Source organism: Agelaius tricolor, unplaced genomic scaffold, assembly GCF_023055355.1.
Source record: "Agelaius tricolor isolate 1412-34295 unplaced genomic scaffold, bAgeTri1.0.p SCAF_23, whole genome shotgun sequence".
Classification (NCBI taxonomy): Eukaryota; Metazoa; Chordata; class Aves; order Passeriformes; family Icteridae; genus Agelaius; species Agelaius tricolor.
Window position 1 is genome coordinate 6944423 of NW_027269283.1, and position 18385 is coordinate 6962807.

General features: G+C 50.6%; 1 protein-coding gene across 5 annotated transcripts; it reads left to right on the top strand.

Moving 5' to 3' along the window:
* Positions 1-1107: 1107 nt before the first annotated feature.
* TNFRSF6B (TNF receptor superfamily member 6b) lies at positions 1108-16902 on the top strand. 5 transcript variants are annotated; one of them, XR_011682277.1, is made up of 8 exons: positions 1108-1222; positions 1689-1765; positions 2258-2636; positions 4712-4906; positions 6793-7043; positions 11243-11373; positions 11852-11977; positions 14377-16902. XR_011682277.1 is itself a non-coding variant. In XM_071447031.1 (4 exons), exons 1-4 carry the CDS (start codon positions 1724-1726, stop codon positions 7068-7070), a joined length of 894 nt encoding a protein of 297 aa, XP_071303132.1. In that variant the 5' UTR covers positions 1415-1723; the 3' UTR covers positions 7071-7738. The 5 variants fall into 5 exon arrangements, 1 of the variants encoding a protein (XP_071303132.1); XR_011682276.1 differs by lacking the exon at positions 1108-1222 and having other exon boundaries at positions 1412-1765; XR_011682278.1 differs by lacking the exon at positions 1108-1222 and having other exon boundaries at positions 1412-1765; positions 14523-16902.
* Positions 16903-18385: the final 1483 nt, after the last annotated feature.

Genomic DNA, 18385 nt, shown 5'->3' on the forward strand with positions numbered 1-18385 from the left:
GTTTGATTTTCTTGGTGAATCATGTGTTTAGCTCTTGTAGGTCTGAACTTTAAGAGTGTTCAGAATAAAGCCCATGAGATTCTCCATCTGCAGCCCCAGTGACTGAGAGAGGCAGAAGGCAGATGCAGAATTGTTAATTCTCTGCAGTGATCTGCCAGAGGAGCTGACTCCTGAGGAGAAAAACCTCCACATCCTCTCAGGTCCTCACTGTGGTTCCCTCATCCTTGCAGAGACTTGCATTTGCTTTTTGAGCATTTGCTGTGGTTTTGACTGTTCACCAGTGTCTGTTCAGAGGGAATCTGGCGAGACAGAGCAGGACAAAGTGCAGGAGTCCCGTGTCTTGGAGCAGGCGCTGGGACACGTGGTCTGCCAAGGCTGTACCTGCAAGGCTGAGTTCAGTTTTCATTGGAATCCTGGGGGCACTGTCACCTGTGAGGATGAGTGCTGACCTCCACAGCTGCTGGATGTTGTGCCACAAAAGGTGCCCGTGTTTAGTGGTACAGCTGGAGGTGGTGTCATCCTCGGTGCTCCGAAAGGAGAGGGTTGCAGCTCGGAGCCGCCTTCAGGATTGCAGTGCCCAAGCACAGGCGATCGGGGCTGTTTTGGCCGGCTCAGCGCCCTCGGAGGAGGAGTGGGCTGGGGTCTGGGGTCTCAGAGCCCTGGGCAGAGCCGGGGGGATGCTTCCCACAGCGCCGGTTTCAGTGCCCGGAACCACGGCCAGAACCGGCCCCTCGGGGCTGCCTTTGACGGGGCAAACTCCCAGCGGGCGGCAGCTGCTCTTACTGGGAAGTTCTTTGCGCTTCCAGCCGGGGAACAGAGCGTTCACAGGGGAATTTCCCTGCCTTTCCCCTTGCCAGAAAATGATTTCTCACCAACCCCCTTTAAAATTTAGCTTTGAAAAACTGCGCGAATGCCACTCGCCTCCTTCCTCCACAGAGGTAAAGGAACTTCATTGCTCTGAAAGCCTCACTTTTAGGGGCAAGTGCAGAAACGAGAGCGAAAGCGGCGCTCGGATGAGGGAGGGCGCCGGGAGGCGAAGGCGGTGCCGCCGCGGCGGGGAACCGGGAAGGGCTCGGGGCCGGGATGGAGCCGGGGGGGGGCCGAGATGGAGCTGCGATGTCACCTCCCCTTGTCCCAGAGGGGTCTTTCCCAGGGGCCGGTCTATAAAGGCGCTGCCGGCCGCGGGGAGCGGCGCGGTGCGGAGGGGCGAGGCGGAGTTGCGGTGAGCGGAGCCGGTCCCGAGGGATGGGATGGGGATGGGGATGGGAAGGAAGGGGAGGAAAGGGAGGAAAAGGAAACCTTGGCTGCTTCCCCACCAGCTCCTGCTCCCCTCTCGGCTGCGGTGGGCTGGGGTGGTTTCCCTCCCCCGGGCCATTCCACGTGTCTGGCTCTGCGTGGGTGCGGGGGTGCCCAGAGCCTCTCGCCCGCAGCCGCTATAAGGCTCTGCTCCGTCCCTGCGCTGGGGAGAGCCGGCATCTCCCGCGGAGGAAGGGCTGACTCGGAAGAAAGCAGGCGAGGAAACCCAGCCTTTCCCGACAGCCCTTCCCTATCAGCCTTTACCTATCAGCCCTTCCCCATCTCCCTGTTTTTACGCTGAACCTGCTGCTTTTCGGGTTGAGCCTGCTGCTGCCGAGAGGAGCCCCGGCGCAGGCAGCAGCAGCCTCTGAGGAGCCTCTCTGTCCCCCCAGGTGTGTGACCCCGGCGCTCGGAAGCCCTCGGTGCGATGCCATCCTGCCATGTGCCCAGCTGGAGGCATTCATCCAAGGTAAGGGATCTTCTGCTTGTCGGGCTGGGCACGTGGTCTTTGGAAAGGAAAGGGAGGGTCCACAAGCTCTGGGATTCTGTCCTATCCTGAGCATCTGCGTTTCCGAAAGGTGTTAAAGGTCTTAGCGAGCATGCTTTGTATCTGCTAGTCTGGAACTTCCCTTCTGCTTCTTGGTTTGCAAAGGTGTCTCTTACTGCAACGGTGGGGAACTGACTGGGGTGAAAGAGGGGAATGTGCTGGAGCTGCTCCAAGTTCTGAGGGAGGGAAATCGGGTTCTGAATGCATCACAAATGGGTTTGGGAAGGATGCTCTGTCACTTGGGATGGCAAAGGAGGGCAGCACCTGGTGCTTGGGCTGGGAACAGCATAGGGAGGGAGAACAATTTCTTGTCTCTACAACAATAACAAGTTCTGTAACAGCAGCAGCCGCGTTTGCTGCTCCCGCCTCTGCCCGAGGATGAGCTCAGGGCTCTTTGCGCTGTCTTTGCCGTAGTGGATGCTCCCCCCTCTCCTCCTTTTGCTGGCTGAGCTCGCCTGCGATGCCCAGCCCACGTACCAGTGGAAGGACGCTGTGACGGGCGAGAGGATCACATGCCAGCAGTGCCCGCCGGGGACCTTCGTGGCACAGCACTGCTCCAGGGACAGAGCCACGCTGTGCCAGCCCTGCCCGGATTTGCACTACACTCAGTACTGGAACTACCTGGAGAAGTGCCGCTACTGCAATGTCATCTGCGGGGAGAAGCAGGTGGAGGTGCGGCAGTGCAATGCCACGCACAACCGCGCCTGCCAGTGCCAGCAGGGCTACTACTCCAACATGGAGCTGTGCATCCGGCACTCCGAGTGCCCGCCCGGCGCCGGGGCTCTGAAGCCGGGTAAGTGATTCGGGCACCGCGCGTCCTCACACGGCTCCTGTCCGACCCAAAGTCTCCGCGGGAGATAAAAATCAAAGGCAAATACAGCGGCCAAATGCAGCACCCGGTGCTTGCCCATAGCCTGACCGGCTCCCTTTTAGCTCTGGTGCTGGCACAGCGCCGTCCCTGCCAGCTGTTCCTGCCTCTTTTCCAAGGAGGAATTTGGTTGGGTTTTTCCACAGTTATCAGTTTGAACGCTTTTGAAATCCCCAGCAGCGCACCCCGATGGGATGTGTCAGTCCCAGCCACCTGCCTCACCTGCCACAGCAGGCAGAGCCAGGCTGTGACTTGGCCGTCCCTGGAGCAGCCCCTGGCCCTGTGCCACAGGCAGGTGGGACAGTCCCAGCTGCTCCCAGCCATTCATCAGCTCCCTTCTCCTTGCATAGGCAGCCCGGGAGCTGGGAATGCTGATTATGTGGGCTGAAGAAGGTGGCTGATGATGTAAAGGCAGGGCTGAGGAATGTGTGTAGCTCTGGGGCCAGTTTTGTGGTTTTTCAATGAGCACTTGGGAGAGGCTGTGTTGAAAACACACAGTGGACACACAGCCAGGTTTCAAATCCACAAAACCAGCTTTGTTTTTACTCCTGAGTCTGAGATTCCATCTCCTTGGGTGATCTAAGTCCCAAGGTATTTTTAGGGGATTTATTCTCCTGTTGTTTTCCCTGTACAGATTTCTCTGGTCCTTTAGTTGCTCCAAATGTGTGTAAACTCACCAGTGAGGACCAGGCTCTGCCTGGAAAACACAGCAGGGGATGGCAAACCAGTGTGAGCAGGACCAGCAAACCCAGCAGCATCTTGCTTCACACCTTGAAGTAGTGAAGCAGGAGTCTTTTGAAGTCCTTCCATGTGTGGCATGGAAGAGCTCCAGGCTCAACAGCCACAGGGAAAATATCTGTTGTCTTTAGCTGATGTTTATGATTGACATTTGGGGTTTAATTTTCTATAGGACATGACAAAATGCAGTAACACAGCAAAGGGGGAAGAAGATCTCCAGGCATTACAAGGAAGCACTTTGAAATTAAACATGAAATTTGTCTGGAGGGTTGGCTTTAGGACTGGGGAGCCATGCAAGCAAGCTGGGTATTTGAGGAGAAGCTGTTTTTTTGGGGTTTATTATTATTATTATTTATTTTTTGCAAATGGCTTCTTGTGTGGGGAGAATTGCCCCCCAGCCCAGGCACCTGAACACCACAGCAAGGACTGAGTGTCCAGTGTGGGGGCAGAGCCCTGGCCCTGCCAGTGCTGGTGTCTGGATGGGGAAGGAATGCCCTGGGGACTGTAGGCAGAGTTTGCTGCTGTTTGGGTTGGATGAGGGCTTTGATCCTTGTGCAATCCTCCTGGGCAAACAAACTTTTTTGAGAATTCCCATTTGTAAATAGGCTCAGATGTTGGGGGTTATGGCTGGGCGTTATGAATGGTCTGGGTTGGGAGGGACCTGAAAGATCAGACTTCTGGGAAAGCCTAAAGGCAGCAACAGCATAGAAACTGCTTGTAACTTGATTGATGAAGAGGAGGTGAAAGGGGTGGGAAATCTCCTGCCCCAGGGCCTTTCCCTCTGCTCGCAGGGAGCGGGAATGTTGCTCGGTGCAGCCCTGCCCGTGTGGCATCAGCCCTGTGACACACGGGAAGCGCTGGCCCGGAGCCAGGGCAGCAGTGACAGCACGGCCAAGGCCAGCTCAGCTTTCACCTCCACTGAGACTTTTACTTTCACTTGCTCGGGAGCCTCCGGCTCTGGGAACCGAGGGGCTGGTCTGGCAGCTCAGCCACCAGCCTGGCTGCAGGCTCCTGCTGGGAGGTGGCCCTTTCATGCTGAGATGTCCTCTTGCTGTCCTCTCATGTCTGAGGGCTGCTGACAATTTATCAGCACTGCTGTTTGCCCTGTGCGAGGACATGCAGTTCCCAGGGGAAATGCTGGCGGTGATCATCTCCAAAACATCATCCTCATGCTCAGATGGTGTCTGGCATCATTCCCAGCTGCTGCCTCTGCTCCTGTGCCAGCCTGTCACCTGACAGTCCCGTTGTGTCCCCATGCTCAGGTACCCCCTTTGAGGACACCCAGTGCCATGACTGCCCCCACGGCTTCTTCTCCTCCAACTCCAGCACCAGCCCATGCCAGCCCCACCAGGACTGTGAGCAGCAGGGGAAGGTGACCAACGTGCAGGGCAACAAGTACCACGACACCCTGTGCACGTCCTGCAGACGTGGGGGAGGCAACAGCACACAGGGAGCAGGTGAGCCACGGGCACAGCGTGCCAGGACTGATGCTGCCAGGATGAGAGCAAACTTCCTCATGACTTTCTCCTAGTTAGATGCAAATGAGGTGAAATGGCTTGTAAAAGCGTGGAGTGATCCATAATTAATAATAATTATGGATGAAATTGTCTGTCTCCCTTCATCTCCTTCCAGTATGAGTCCCATAGAGCAAGGACAGGGCGCTGGGCTTAAGCAGCAGTCACTGCACAGTGAGAACAAAGCTGGCAGTGAGATCCTGTTGGATGTTACCAGGGACAACTGGGAGTTCTGGAAGGGGGGATTTTGGCAGCTGAGACACCCAGCTTGGCACAGCTCCTGCACTCCCTTTTCCTGGCTTCACCTGTTTCCTAGAAGCTTTTATGGCAACCTGGTCTTGTGCTTGAGTGGTTGAGTGGAGCAAATCCCAAGGTTCATTGGAGCTGGTGTGGGGTGGATTTTGACCTGTCAGGTGTAAAAGTGGAGACGTGGTGTCAGTCATAAAGCCATAGAAGAGCTCAGGTGGGAGGGACTCAGAAAATTTATCTGGTCCAACCTTTAATGGGAAAGTGAGCCTGGATGAGATTATCCACTGCCATGTCCTGAAAATCTGAAAAGCAGTGGGGACCTCATCACATCCAGGGGAGGTTTTTCTGGAGTGAAAAAATGTCATTCTTTCACCAGGATGAAGCTTGGTAGAAAAGCTTTAATGAAACCCACCCCAGGGTTTGTTCCAGTTTCCAGGCACTGGAACAGGCTCCCCAGGGAAGTGGTCATGGCCAAAGCTGTCAGGCATGTTGTAGGGGTTTTGGGTGGTCTATGCAGAGCCAGGACTTGGACTCAATGAACCTTGTGGGTCCCTTCCAACTCAGGACATCCCGTGTGTGGTGAGGGAACGTGGAGGCTTCCCCTCCAGGCAGCTCTCACTTTTCCACACTCTCCTGGCATCACCAGCACAGAGATTTCTCCTTACAAAGCCTGACTCACACCATGAGCTCCCTGCCAGGAGTGTGATCCTGACACAGAGACTGGGAAGCTCCGTCACCAGTCCCGGGGTGGGCATGGCCAGGTCAGAGCAGGGTCAGCAGCACGTGCGTCAGACACCGGCCCCCGCAGCCACACCAGCCCTTTGCAGATATTTATAGAGGGAGGAAGCCCCAGCAATGGGAGCTGGAGGGGTTTTTTTAACTCCAGTTTGTTATGATTCCTTCAGGAGCCTCACAGGGATCTGATTATCAAGCCGAGCCTGCCGGGGAGGCAGAGCCGGAGCAGTGGAGCTCAACCCACCCCACTATAACCAGAGAAACTGTTCCCAGTCTGCAGTGGCATGAAACTGGGCTAATCTCTCCCTGACTGAGTAATCCTTTGGCCTTGACGTCTTGAAAATTCTTTCTGCTTTCATTCCTGATGCTGGATGCACTCCAGCAGCTTCCACAGGCCAGGGCCAGATCTGTCCCATCCCAGTGCCCTGACTGGGGCTGTGCTTAGGGCTGGTCCTGTTACAAATCTGTTACAAAAGGTTACAGATCTGCAGGGGAAAACGGAAACTTTCAGAAAAAAAGAATGTGTAAATACTTACTGCAATTGCATCAGATTTGTCTGGGATGTTCCTCTATTCCCTGATAGGGAGGAGCATGGAATAAGTACATTGACTTTCTACAGAACTTCTACACCTTGTTTTCCAAATGCCCTGGGTAGGGTGCATCACTGATAAGAGTTCAGCCTTCCACTAGACCAGGTTGTTCCAGCACCCATCCAACCTGGCCTTGAACGCTTCCAGGCCTGGGGCACTCACCAGCCCTGTGGGCAGATGTCCCACAGAGAGCCTTGGCAGGGCTGTGCCCTGCTGTCCGTGTCCCTTTAACCCCGGGCTGTTTTCCCCCACCAGCTGCAGATGATGCTGACTGCGACCAGGCCATGATAGACTTTGTGGTGTACCAGAACATCCCCGTCAAGAAGCTGAAGCGCCTGCAGCAGATCCTGGAGCGCTCACCAAAGAAGCAGCCAGCATGGACCAGGGCAGCCATCCAGGAGAAAATCCGGGCTTTCCTCACCCACAGGAAGGAGGAGGACTCTGAAGTCACCAAGGAGCTGCTGGACGCGCTGCGCATGGTCAAGCTCCACTCCATTGAGGAGAAAGTCCGTGAGCGCTTCCTGCTGCGCTGAGAGCATGAACTGGACTTTTTGGGTGCTCTTTGTTTTGGTTTTTATCTTCTGAGGCTTCATTAATTTATTCATCTTTCCAAACATAACTTGAAAAGCAGCATGAGAGACGAGTGATGGAGGGGCATTGTGCTATGGCAGCTGTGTCGCTGCTGATGGGATGGGGTGGGATGGGATGGGATGGGATGGGATGGGATGGGATGGGATGGGATGGGATGGGATGGGATAGGATAGAATGTGTGAGCAGCAACATCCTCTTGCCAGCTGCTGGGGCAGCTCCTGGGAGTTCAGCAGGTGTTGGCCACAGATTTTCCAGCCCTCAGCAAGAGTCAATATTTTATCATAAGAAAAACCTGCATCCAGGGTCATTATTTCTGGGGAAGAACATGGTTCCCTTTATAGAAAATGGTTTGGCTTTGTTTTAAACTGTGTAAGTTTGGGCTTGTTGGGGGTTTTAGTAATTTAACAGTATTTCCCACAGAGGATTTGCTTGTGATTTTTATCATGCTTTTGTTTGAGAAAAGAGTTTGCTGCTGAGGCACAGGAAGGGGGAGGATGCCCCAAACTCACTGGTACAGCTAGTTTGAAATTTATTTCTTAACTACCTGTTTTTATACCATGTGTGAAAGATGTTTTCTAAAGAAAGAAACCAAAGAAGTTATTTTATCATATACCTCTCTGTCACCCGAGTCCTTTCCTAGTCTCACTTGGAGGTGGTGCTGGGAGACCCAGACCATCATATCTGACCCTGGATATTGTCTGTTTTTCCCACATGTTGGCATCTCTGCCCATGGCAGGGCATTGGAACAAGGTGATCTTGAAGATCCCTTCCAACACAAACCATTCTGGGGTTCTGTGATCACACAGCCCCAGCCAACCCCTGCCCCCTGAGCCGCAGTGAGGCTGTGTGCCAGCAGGATGCAGACAGCTTGCACTGGGATTTGTGCCCAGGGTGACACTCATGTCTCTTGGGCCAGCCCAGCTGTGTCTCCCTGAGCCCAGCTCTGTCCCCAAACCTGGCTGTGTGCTCTGTGGGCTGGGCTTGGGACAGTTCTGCTGACTGCAGGAGGTTTTATATAAACAGATGTTGCTTAGGGAAGTCAACAAGACTGACCGCCTCTGGCATTTTCCAGCCTGTAGCAATGATGACGCAGAGCTACATTTTATGCTGTGAATGAGTTTGACTTTTTATAGTTCTTCTTTAGTGGACCAGATACCAGGAATAGTTTGTGGTTCAGAAGATGATGTTTCCCCCCAGCTTGGAGCTGTTTAAAGCTCTCTGAAGCAAATGCTACCTGAAAGTGCCCCCACATTTCCTCTGTGCAAGGAAGCTGAGGGGGGAAGAAGGGAATTTTACCCTCTCCTCACTGCCCACAGACACATCCCAGGCTCTTTCTGCTGCAGTGACAAGTTAATCCACGCAGTCTGGATGACAGGGGATGATCCCAAGAGGCAGCGCTTGCCTCTTCACTGTTCCACAGCTTGGGAGTCTCTGGATGTGTGCTCACACCTGCCTGGCACCACAGGCTTGAACTGAGGATCCCAGGCTTGAACTGGGATCCCAAACTTGCAATGTCTCACCCCATTTTTAGGCTCAGAGGATGAAGCAGCTCAGTGACCCTGGCATTGTCCTGGGTTGGTTCAGCCAGGGAAGAAGAGAAGCAAATGGCTGAAAAGCAGCTGAGGGGAGCCCTCACCCCTCTGTGTTGAGCCTGGGCTGATCCTGGGAATCCCCTCAGTCCTGGCAATCTCCTTGAAGCTTCACCAAGCCTGGCCTTGAAATCCTGCTAAGGAGATTCACAGGGGACCAGAACTCCCCTTCCCAATGCTCAGTTTTTACCAATTCTGATCTCTGCCCTCCCAAGCTGCTTTATCCCAGTGGGATGCAGCTCAGTCTCTGAGCATCACTTTCTCCTAGTCCCTTGGCAGGAGCCAAGTGCCTCTGCAGGGTCTGAGAGCAGCTGGGGCAGGACATGAGGAGGGTTTCCATCACAGCACAGTGAGAACTGAAGCTCAGCTGCAGCACTTTGCTCCAAGGCAGAGTGCAAGGCAGGACAGCCGGTGCTGATGGGATGAAGGCTGGAGCAGCTGGAGCCTCTGGCGTTGGCTGCAGCTCCTTGAGGGATTCCCAGCCTGCTGCATTGCAGTTATCCTGACTCAGCACAAAGCGTTTGGAGCCCTTGGTCTGAGGGAGAACAGGAACGGAGAGCTGTTAGTGCAGGAACTGCCTCCCACACTGAATGAGGGTCCACCATGTCCAGCCCTCCTTGGGGCACCATGTCTGGCTCCCTTGTGCCTTGGCAGGTTGCAATGGGGACCACAGAGCTCAGCTCAGTGAAGCAGGAGAGGGGGATTAAATAACAAGATGGCCCAGGCTGAGTGAGAGAGCTCTGCATCCTCTGCCAGCTTCCCCTGCCACCAGCCACTGCAGCACCGAGGAGCTGGCAGGGGATGATGCCCTGTGCCACCAGCTCAGTGCCACGAGCCTGACTTGCTCTACCAGGGTATCTCCTGAGCACCCACACGTTGTTATCATGCTCTGTTCAGGGGATTTGGAGCCTCTCCTCAGTCTCCTCCCAACCCTATTCCCCTCATTGTCAAGTTAGCTGGAATTTCTGCACAGGGAATTTTCTTCTCACGTGGGCTGGTAGGCAGGGTGACTGAGGAAGATCTTTCTGATAAATGTTAACCTTTATAAGTGTGGCCAAACACCCTAGCACGTGAGTCCTTCTGGGCTTCCAGGCACTGGGCTTTGCTGGAAAAGCCAGGATGGGCTCTGCACAGAGAGCACTCTCAAACCACCTGTGGCTTCATCACAAGGTATTTCACCTTTTCAGCTAATTAACATTAACAGGATGAAAATCCCTTTTGGTTTCCCCTGAAGTTTCCAAAGCCCAGGGAGAGAAAAGGAAGAGTTGGCAGCATGAGCTTTTTCCTGATGGTTTAAAAGACTCTTTCCTTATAAACTATGGCAGAGGAGAGCACATGGTTGGATCTAAAAGTAGATGCAGTGATATCCCAGGATGACTCATATATTTAGTACTCAGAAGATAATTTTCCAAATGCTACAAGCAACATATAAAAAGCCAAGCCCACGCTGTTCTCCATGTCAGGCTTCCCCCTGCTGCTAAATGCTTAAACCCAGATAAAATCCCACAAAACCACTGGTTGGTTTAAAGTGCTGAGGTGGGTTAGGTCAGTGCCATGGGCTCCTTGGCCACCTGTAACCACAGCCAGGTGTGCCAATGACTCAGGCTGGTGGTGGTGATGCCTCAAACCCTGGAGGATTGGCAGCAGGAGCTGACATGCTCCCAACCTGCTCGGTGCAGGAGCAGTTGGGACATGTCTCTCCTCATCCCAGGAGATCTGGCTCAGCTGTAAAGCTTGGAATGAGGTCAGGGAATTACTAAGTGAATGGAAGGAGTCAGAGGGAGTTTTTCTAGTGAGGTTACGCATAGCTGGCTCATGCCAGGGGTGGAGAGCCAGGGCTGATAGAAGAAACAAAGCGGGGGAATTTCTGAGGTGTGCAGAGAGCTGTGAGGGGATGAAACCAGGGCAAATGCACAATTCATCTTGTTGAAACAGCCTACAGCCCATTTCGCCTGAGGCTGCCAACTTGTCATGCACAAGGCAGGTAAATTCAATCTTCTGCCTGCAGATTCTGCATCCTCCCATGTTGCTCAGCAGCTGACAATGGGCTGAGCCCTCCAGGCTCTGTGGGAGTGTGCTCAGGGAGTGCTAATGCACACTAAACTTATTTGCATTCTCCCATCACTATTCCAGAGGTGCAAATTTTATCTTGTTTTGAAGCACACTTCTATTTTCCTCCTGATGGTAACACTTTCCTTTCTGGCTGTAAATCTGTGTGATGTGTCCAGGCTGTCCCTGCTGGGACTCAACCCTCACAGCAGTCACCCAACAGTGGGAACAAATTTCCTGGTGCCAGGGCCAGAGGGGGACAGTGCCAGCCCTGTTGGAGAAGCAGAGGTGAGCCTGAGGGAGTCAATCCTGTCCTGGAGCAGGAACAGAGGGGGCTGAGATGTGCAGGGCAGCCCAGCCTGTGGGGCAGAGAACAGGGATGTCAGGACATCTTTTCCCACAGGGTCTCACCTGACTCCCTGCCCTCATTTCTACCCCTCCTCAATTTATAATTTTTATTCCTTTATGTGTTCAAGGAGCTTCCTAAGAGTGGAAAGTCTACAAAAGCAAGCAAGAGAAGGCACAGCAGGTGACCTATCCCAGATGGAGCCAGGGGGACACAAGGGAACTGAGGAGCCCCATGATGAGTTGGTGTCACTTTGGCCAGGTGAGGAGATGGGTCAGGTGCTCTTGGGCTGAGTGGGGCTCACACCATGGATCTGCATCCAGAGCTGGGTGAAACTCTGCCTGCTGAGCACATACCATGTATTTTTTAATGGAAAGAGAATTTTTGCCTCACATTGAGCAAAACCAGAATCTGACTGATAAACCCTTCCAAAGAAACTACGAAAACCTCCATGAAAAACATCAATAAAAAGAAAGAGTTTGGTTTGTCAGTATAGTCCTATTAAAGAAGCTCAAACACATTTTGGTGGCTTGATGACCCTACAAGTGTTGCTGGAGGGTCACCAGTTCAGAGCTGTGTCTGGCCTTGGGGTGCAGGAAGGGCTGGGGGGTCCCTCCCCACCCTCACCTCACTGTCCAGCTGCCTGTGTTGGTCCCCAAAGGGCCTTTTTGTCCCCTTTGTAAATGGAAGAGTTGGAACTGTGGCTAAATCCAGATTTATGGTTCTCTCCCTGACTCAGGATCCAGTCCCTGATTCATGATTCAGCCCCTGATTCAGGATCCAGCCCCTGACTCAGGATCCATTCCCAGACTCCGTATCCAGTCCCTGACTCTGCTGATGGTGGAGAAAATCCTGTGGAACCCAGGTAATGGCACCAAACCCGTCTGGGACAGCTGGAAGCCAGCACTGGAAATGGGAACCATGGAAACTGTGGCCAGGGAGGGTGGGGAGGGTGATCCTGGGGTGAAAATTCAGTTGTTGGCTGTTTTTAGGAAGAGAGTGAGAATGGGAGATGGTTTGGAGTCTGCTGAGGAGAAAGTTGAAATATCCTAGGCAGGTGACAGCAATGCTGGTAAAGCAGTCCCTGGGTGGGGGTTTATATGGAATTAATAGGATTTTGATGATGTTTGCAAAGTTTCTTGAGGGTTAGACCCAAAACCAGATTGAAGATGAACAATTGACATTGTGAACTTCACAAACCTGCAGTCGAGTACAACTCAAACAGAAGTTACTGCTCAGACCTAACCTAACCTTCAGACCTGGGTCCCTTCCAGCTCAAACTGTTCTGTGATTCTGTGAAGTGGGATGATCTTCCCAGGTTCCACATTCCGAAGGTGTTGGGATGTCTTTGGAGTAATCACCTTCCAAAAAGCAAATGATTGCCGCCTGCTGCTGATTAAGCTGTGAACAGATGACAGTAGCTTTTATCACCATCTCCCAGAGTAAATTAAATTATTCAAGAATATTTAGTGCTCAACAGACTTGTTCATACAATACTGTAGTGCTGAATCAACCATTTAAAAGGCAGCTAAAGAAGTACTAACATGAAATTGTCTTTTTAAAGAAAAACTTGGTTTCTTGTGGTAGTTACAGAGCACAATGCTGGAGTTTACACTTCTTCCTAGTTTGCTTCCAAGCAAGTGTTGGGACACCACTTGCCCATCATGGGACAGTTTGGTTTTGCCCTGGGAGGTTTATAGGGTCACTTACAGGGGCAGCACTGGCCTTTGCTCTCTGGTGACAGTGACAGGAGCTGAGGGAATGGCTGGAGCTATGTCAAGGGAGGTTTAGGTTGGATTTTGGGAAAAGATTATTCTCCCAGAGGATGCTTAGGCATTAGAACAGGCTCCCCAGGGCAGTGGTCACAGCCCAAAGCCTGAACCAGAGCTCAAAGACCATTTGGACAATGCTCTCAGGCACAGGGTGGGATTTTAGTATGTCCCGTGTGGAGCTGGGATTTGGACCAATGACCTTTGCGGGTCCCTCCCAGCTCAGGATGTTCTGTGATTCTGTTTGGTCAGACATTGTTTGGCTTCCCTGACCTTGCTCACAAGGTACTTGAGCTCTAGTGATCAGGTCTGGGCACCGCCTTCTCTTAGCTCAATAAAATTTGAATTTATTAGTAAAGGTGCCCTTTAACCTAAGACTTTTCTCAGTAACAACGCCACGGCTACAGCTACAATATCCATGCACAACACTCTCCCTGTTTAGAACCATGAAGCTTTGGCGTGTTATTGTCTGACTCAACAGGAGTCTTCCCTCAGCAACTCCTTGTTTACTTGAAAAACAATTATAATTACACAATGTTTAGGGAAAAAGGGCAGGAAACCCGCTGTGTCTAAGGGACTAAGCAGATCCCAGACCTCACAGTGCCATGTGGGTGTGGGGAGAATTGGGGTCTCTGTTGTGTGGTGTCCTTTGTCATTGTTCGCCCAAGCATCATCCTGGGCCACCCAGTGCCCCAGGATCCTGTGCTTGGTCTGAAGATGAAGGAGCTCCAGCAGTGTGGTGACTTAGCTGTAACATGGGAGTGGAGCTGGGAGACTTGATGATTTTCCTTTGGAAGCACAAGGAATGACAACTTCCCAGCTATTGCTGTGGGGACACGAGCTCAGCAAGGATGTGTGTTGGGTGGTCAGTGCTGCTGAGCCTCAGGCATGTGGATTTCAGGCTGGTTTTGAGTGGGAAATGTAAGGAGTCCAGATTGGCTTCAGGGACTTGATCCAACGTGCCTGCTCAGCTTTGGTCAAATCACACAGGCTCCTTACTGCTGGTTTCTATTCCTGTGTCTCTCACTTCCTTCTGTGATACTGCAGCCTGGCAGGTGATTTATTGAACTTCTTTTGATCTTCCCAGAAGCTGAGAGCCCTTTAGCTGGGAAACTTGCGAGATAAGAATAGGAGTGTACATTTCCCACCTCATGACTCTGAACCTGAAAGGAAAAATCAGCTCTGAGAATATCAACCCCAATTCTCCTTTCACAGTTTCATGTGTTGTGTGCTGTCATATGTCATGGAGGAACAGCCTTACCTGTGATTCAGCACCTCTTGTCTGCAGAGATCCCCTGCCCTTTGGCACACCACAAGTACTCACAGGGTACTTACTAGTCTTTCACAGCTTGTGGTGTGGGCTATCCCATAATCCTGCCTCTTCTCATGGCATGGAAACGAGCTGTCAAAATTTCCACCATGCTGAGGTACAGCCCTGGGAAAGATTAATCCTTGCCATGTGGCATTGGTTGTTTTTTGTTTTTGTCCTTTCCAGGAGGCTACAGCTGCCTTTGCCCCCACTGTTGTCTCTGCAGGGCAAAGCCCTGCTGGTGGTCAGGACTGGGGGTTTCATGTGCAACTGTCAATATCTTGGTTAAAAATCAGTCTTGGTTTTGTCAGAGGAGCAAAATCTTTCAACAGGGCGAGATACACCTCAGTATGCCCCAGGTCCTCTTGCTCCCCTGGCAGAAGAGCCCATCTGAAAGCCCCTGGTCACCAAACCCAGCAAAAGCTCAGCATGAACTCATTGATCCCTGCTGGACACTCCCAACTCAGGAGATTTAATGATTCTCTGGAACACTGAGTTGCCCATCTATTCCTGTGCCTGTTACAGGCAGTGAGGAGGTGCTGTGCCCAACACCAGCTTCTGGGAACAGCAAATTGCTTATTCCTCCTTATGACTGCCTTACAGAATGTTTTTATTCTATGTGGGAGTCTGACTCAAGAAGAAAAAAAATTCTAATGAAAATCTCTAATGAAATAGCATCAGGTTCTCTGACTTCTGAGAACTGGCAGAGGAGTTCCTGGCTATGAACTGAACTGCAATGCAACAGAAACAACTCCAGAGGTTCCTGTTTCAGGAAAACACTTAAAAATACACTTAATTTTCAAGTCAATTTAGTTTGCCCTCAGAGAAGTGCTTCTGGTATGTGCTGAATACAGATGGCTTAAGGCTGCATAGTTCCTCCAAATGTTTAGCATGAAATGCATTCATCTGAAGGATATATTCTGCAAATGATGAATCGTAGAATCCCAGAATTCCAGCTTGGGAGTGACCTCAAGGATCATCCAATCCAACCTTTCTTGGCAAAAGCATAGCCTAGACAAGATGGGCCAAGCACAAAAAGAAGTTACTAGTCATGAATTAACAGTGTTAGTGAGAATACTACATATTGGTGCAGAAGGGTTTTGTTTCAAGAAAAGGATCCTGTGTGTTCTGAAGTGAATGTATCCACTGCCTCATCTTCACAGCTACCTTGGGTAACACATGGCAAAGGTGAGACTGCACAGACAGCCTCAAGAGAGGTGTGAGGAATGTGATACTCAAGAGGACTCTTATAACAACACAGGAATTTTTAAACTTCATTTGGCATCAGCAGCTTTAAGGAAGAAGTACTACCAAGAAGGAATGAAGATTCCTGCCCCCTGATTTTGTGTTTAAAAAAAGGCCAGGCAGAATTCCAGCACTGTGTAGTTAACTGCCAATGTTCCTCCTCTCTTCCAGCTGACGAGCATCTCATTTATGAAAAACCTTTAGGTAATTTTTTCCCCCAGTGCTAGTGCACACTGTGCTATCCATGTCTTCTGCACCTGATGTGTGACATTTTCCATGAGGTCTGATTATTTTTAGTACTAGTTTGTTGCTTTACCAGGAATTTTAGGCATCACTCCCTTCTGATGTAATGGCTTGTGATCGGAAGTAATTTGTGCAGATGAAGTGATTTGAGAGCAGACACTGCTGAGAGCTGGGACTAGATCATCATGAAGGCAGTTTGGGAATAAAAAAAGCTTGAGTGTGTGTAAAGAAATGAATGGAAAGCCCCCAGGAGTTGTCATGGAAGCAGGTTTTACCAGAGGAGCAGAGAAACAACTCCCTTAGGGATTGCAGAAGCACAAAGAACAAAACTCAAGGATAAAGTTTCAGGAAATGCCCAAGGTCAAGTAAACAATAACGTGTTATGCACCAGGAATGTTTCACATGGGATTTCCAGGTGCTATAAAATTCCAGTGTAAAAAGCACCTGCTCCAGTTTTTAGCATCCATTGTAAGAGCTCAGCACAGGGGAAAGGCTCTTGCCACCTCACCACTCCCCCTTATCTCTCAGGAGAGAAATTTGAGGCAATTTGAGTAGAAAACTGTGCCAGGAGGGAGAGGTCACCCAGCCCAGAACCTGTCTGCATGGCAGGGGAAATTCAGCCTGTCTTCATTAATTGTTCATCTAAGTTTTGAGAAATCTATAGACAAATACTCAAGAGTCTGAAAACAGTCCCAAAGGTGAAGGCAAACTGAGCCTGTGGTGCTGCTTTGGGCAAAAGCTGAGGAGCAGCAGCAGAGCTGGACATGGGGGCAGGATTCACTGTTCTTCATGTGTGAACACTGCTGGTTGTGTGCCAGGAATTACCATCCACATTAATCAGATTTTTTGATTTAAAGGGACATTTGTCAAGTGCGGTGACAACACCACTCAGTCTTTCTCTGTAAGTTCTCTCCTTGACACCATCTGCCAGGAGAGAGATCCCAGGATAGTGTTAAAAATCCACTGAAATACTAGATCAATTCAGAACTCTCCAAAAGTACTTTAAGGCAGGCTTCTAGCTGAGCCTTCCATTTCCAGATCTGTACTACCACATCAGAGTTAGTTAATCAAGAACACTTCTGGAAATCATGACTAACCCAACAATCTCATATACAGCTAAAACATCACTGCTGGAGACACTCATCAAGATTATGATCTGTATTGTATCAGCAGATCCTTTCCCTAAAAAAACTGCTGGATTTGCTGGCTGTGTCAGCAGTACATATACAGCTAAATCTCATATACAGCTAAAACATCACTGCTGGAGACACTCATCAAGATTATGATCTGTATTGTATCAGCAGATCCTTTCTGTGGTAGGCCAGGGACAGGCGCTCGGAAGATTTCGGGCTGTAACGGAAAGTTACAGGAATCCTTCTACCCCCCTCCCCATAGATAAAGATCACCCTTGGAATGTAGCCAGACGTGTAGCCCCCCTAACCTATGCATGCCAGTAACTTTCCACTCCATACTAACCCTAGAAAGTATAGCCAAACCCCTGTCTGACGTAGAGAGACCCCTTAGTCCATAAATACCCTTAAGACCTCTCAATAAACGCCTTTAACCGTCCACCACATTGGTGTCAGCGTCTGTTATTGGCCACAAGGGATCCCGCAAAAGGAGATCGAAGTGCTGGGCCCCTGAAACCAGGTCATCGCGGCCTTCACAAGAAGGCAACACCTTTCCCTAAAAAAACTGCTGGATTTGCTGGCTGTGTCAGCAGTACATAAGCAGAATGGTAAGGAAGAAGAGACTAAAAATAGCTCAGTTAATTAGTAATAAAACCATCCTACAGCACTGGATATTAAGTCCACTTCATGATGATGGCTTGATTTCAGTTTGTCAGAGTAGGAAGGATGGCCAGGGGCACAGACCCTAAAGAGTCTCTGTTTGCTCCACTTTCTGAGACAGATGTTAGCAGCCAGGGACTGGACTAAGATGCTGGACTTACTCTGAAGCTGGGTCTGATTTGTCTTGGCATTTTCCATGGTTCTGTGGAACAGAATGTTGTAGCAAGTAGGATGAGCTGTGACCTCAGCACCCCTGCGACGCACATGTCACTGCAGGAAGGGACTGGGTCAGACCAGCCAAAACAGGCACTCTGCATCCTTCCAGAACTCCAAATGAAGATGGAATTGCCAGCACACAGACAGCACTGGGACTCAAAGAAATGCTTTAGAAGTGGTTTTTCAGCTCTTGTCTCCTGCTGCTACCAGTTATTGAATGTTAGCATAGGGAATTCCAGATGGGTGAGAGAATTCCAAAGGGGTGAGAGAAATGTAACCATCTGTCCATGCTCAAATAAGGCAAGTGGGATTCTCTGCTGAAGTTACTGAACTCTTACCTTTATCTCATGGACAGCATGCCAAAGGGAAGAGGGATTACAAAGTGCAGATGATCAATCTGTATCCCCTTGGGAAGATAAACCAGCTCTTCAGGCAATTTCATTGCTGTGAACAGGCATGGGCAAAACAAGTCCAATGCAAATGTATCAAAAATCTGGACAACTGACTAAATTTGAACTTTGAATTCAGAAACATTCTTGCTTTGAGGTCTGGTAGAGGGGTCACTTGAAACAAAAAAAGCATTTCAAATAAGTCTGTGCTTTCTGTAAGTATAAAATGTGAAAAATTATTAAATTTCCGATCAAAATATAAAAAATTGTCCTGTCTGCTGGGATGCTGCTGTGGAAGGTCACTTTGAATTA

What these genes read in the sequence shown, in the direction of transcription:
- TNFRSF6B (XM_071447031.1), top strand. Translation starts at nt 1,724, where the DNA reads ATGCCATCCTGCCATGTGCCCAGCTGGAGGCATTCATCCAAG. An exon ending in CGCCGGGGCTCTGAAGCCGG is followed by an intron (nt 2,637 to 4,711) that starts GTAAGTGATTCG and finishes CCCCATGCTCAG; the next exon opens with GTACCCCCTTTGAGGACACC. An exon ending in CAACAGCACACAGGGAGCAG is followed by an intron (nt 4,907 to 6,792) that starts GTGAGCCACGGG and finishes TTCCCCCACCAG; the next exon opens with CTGCAGATGATGCTGACTGC.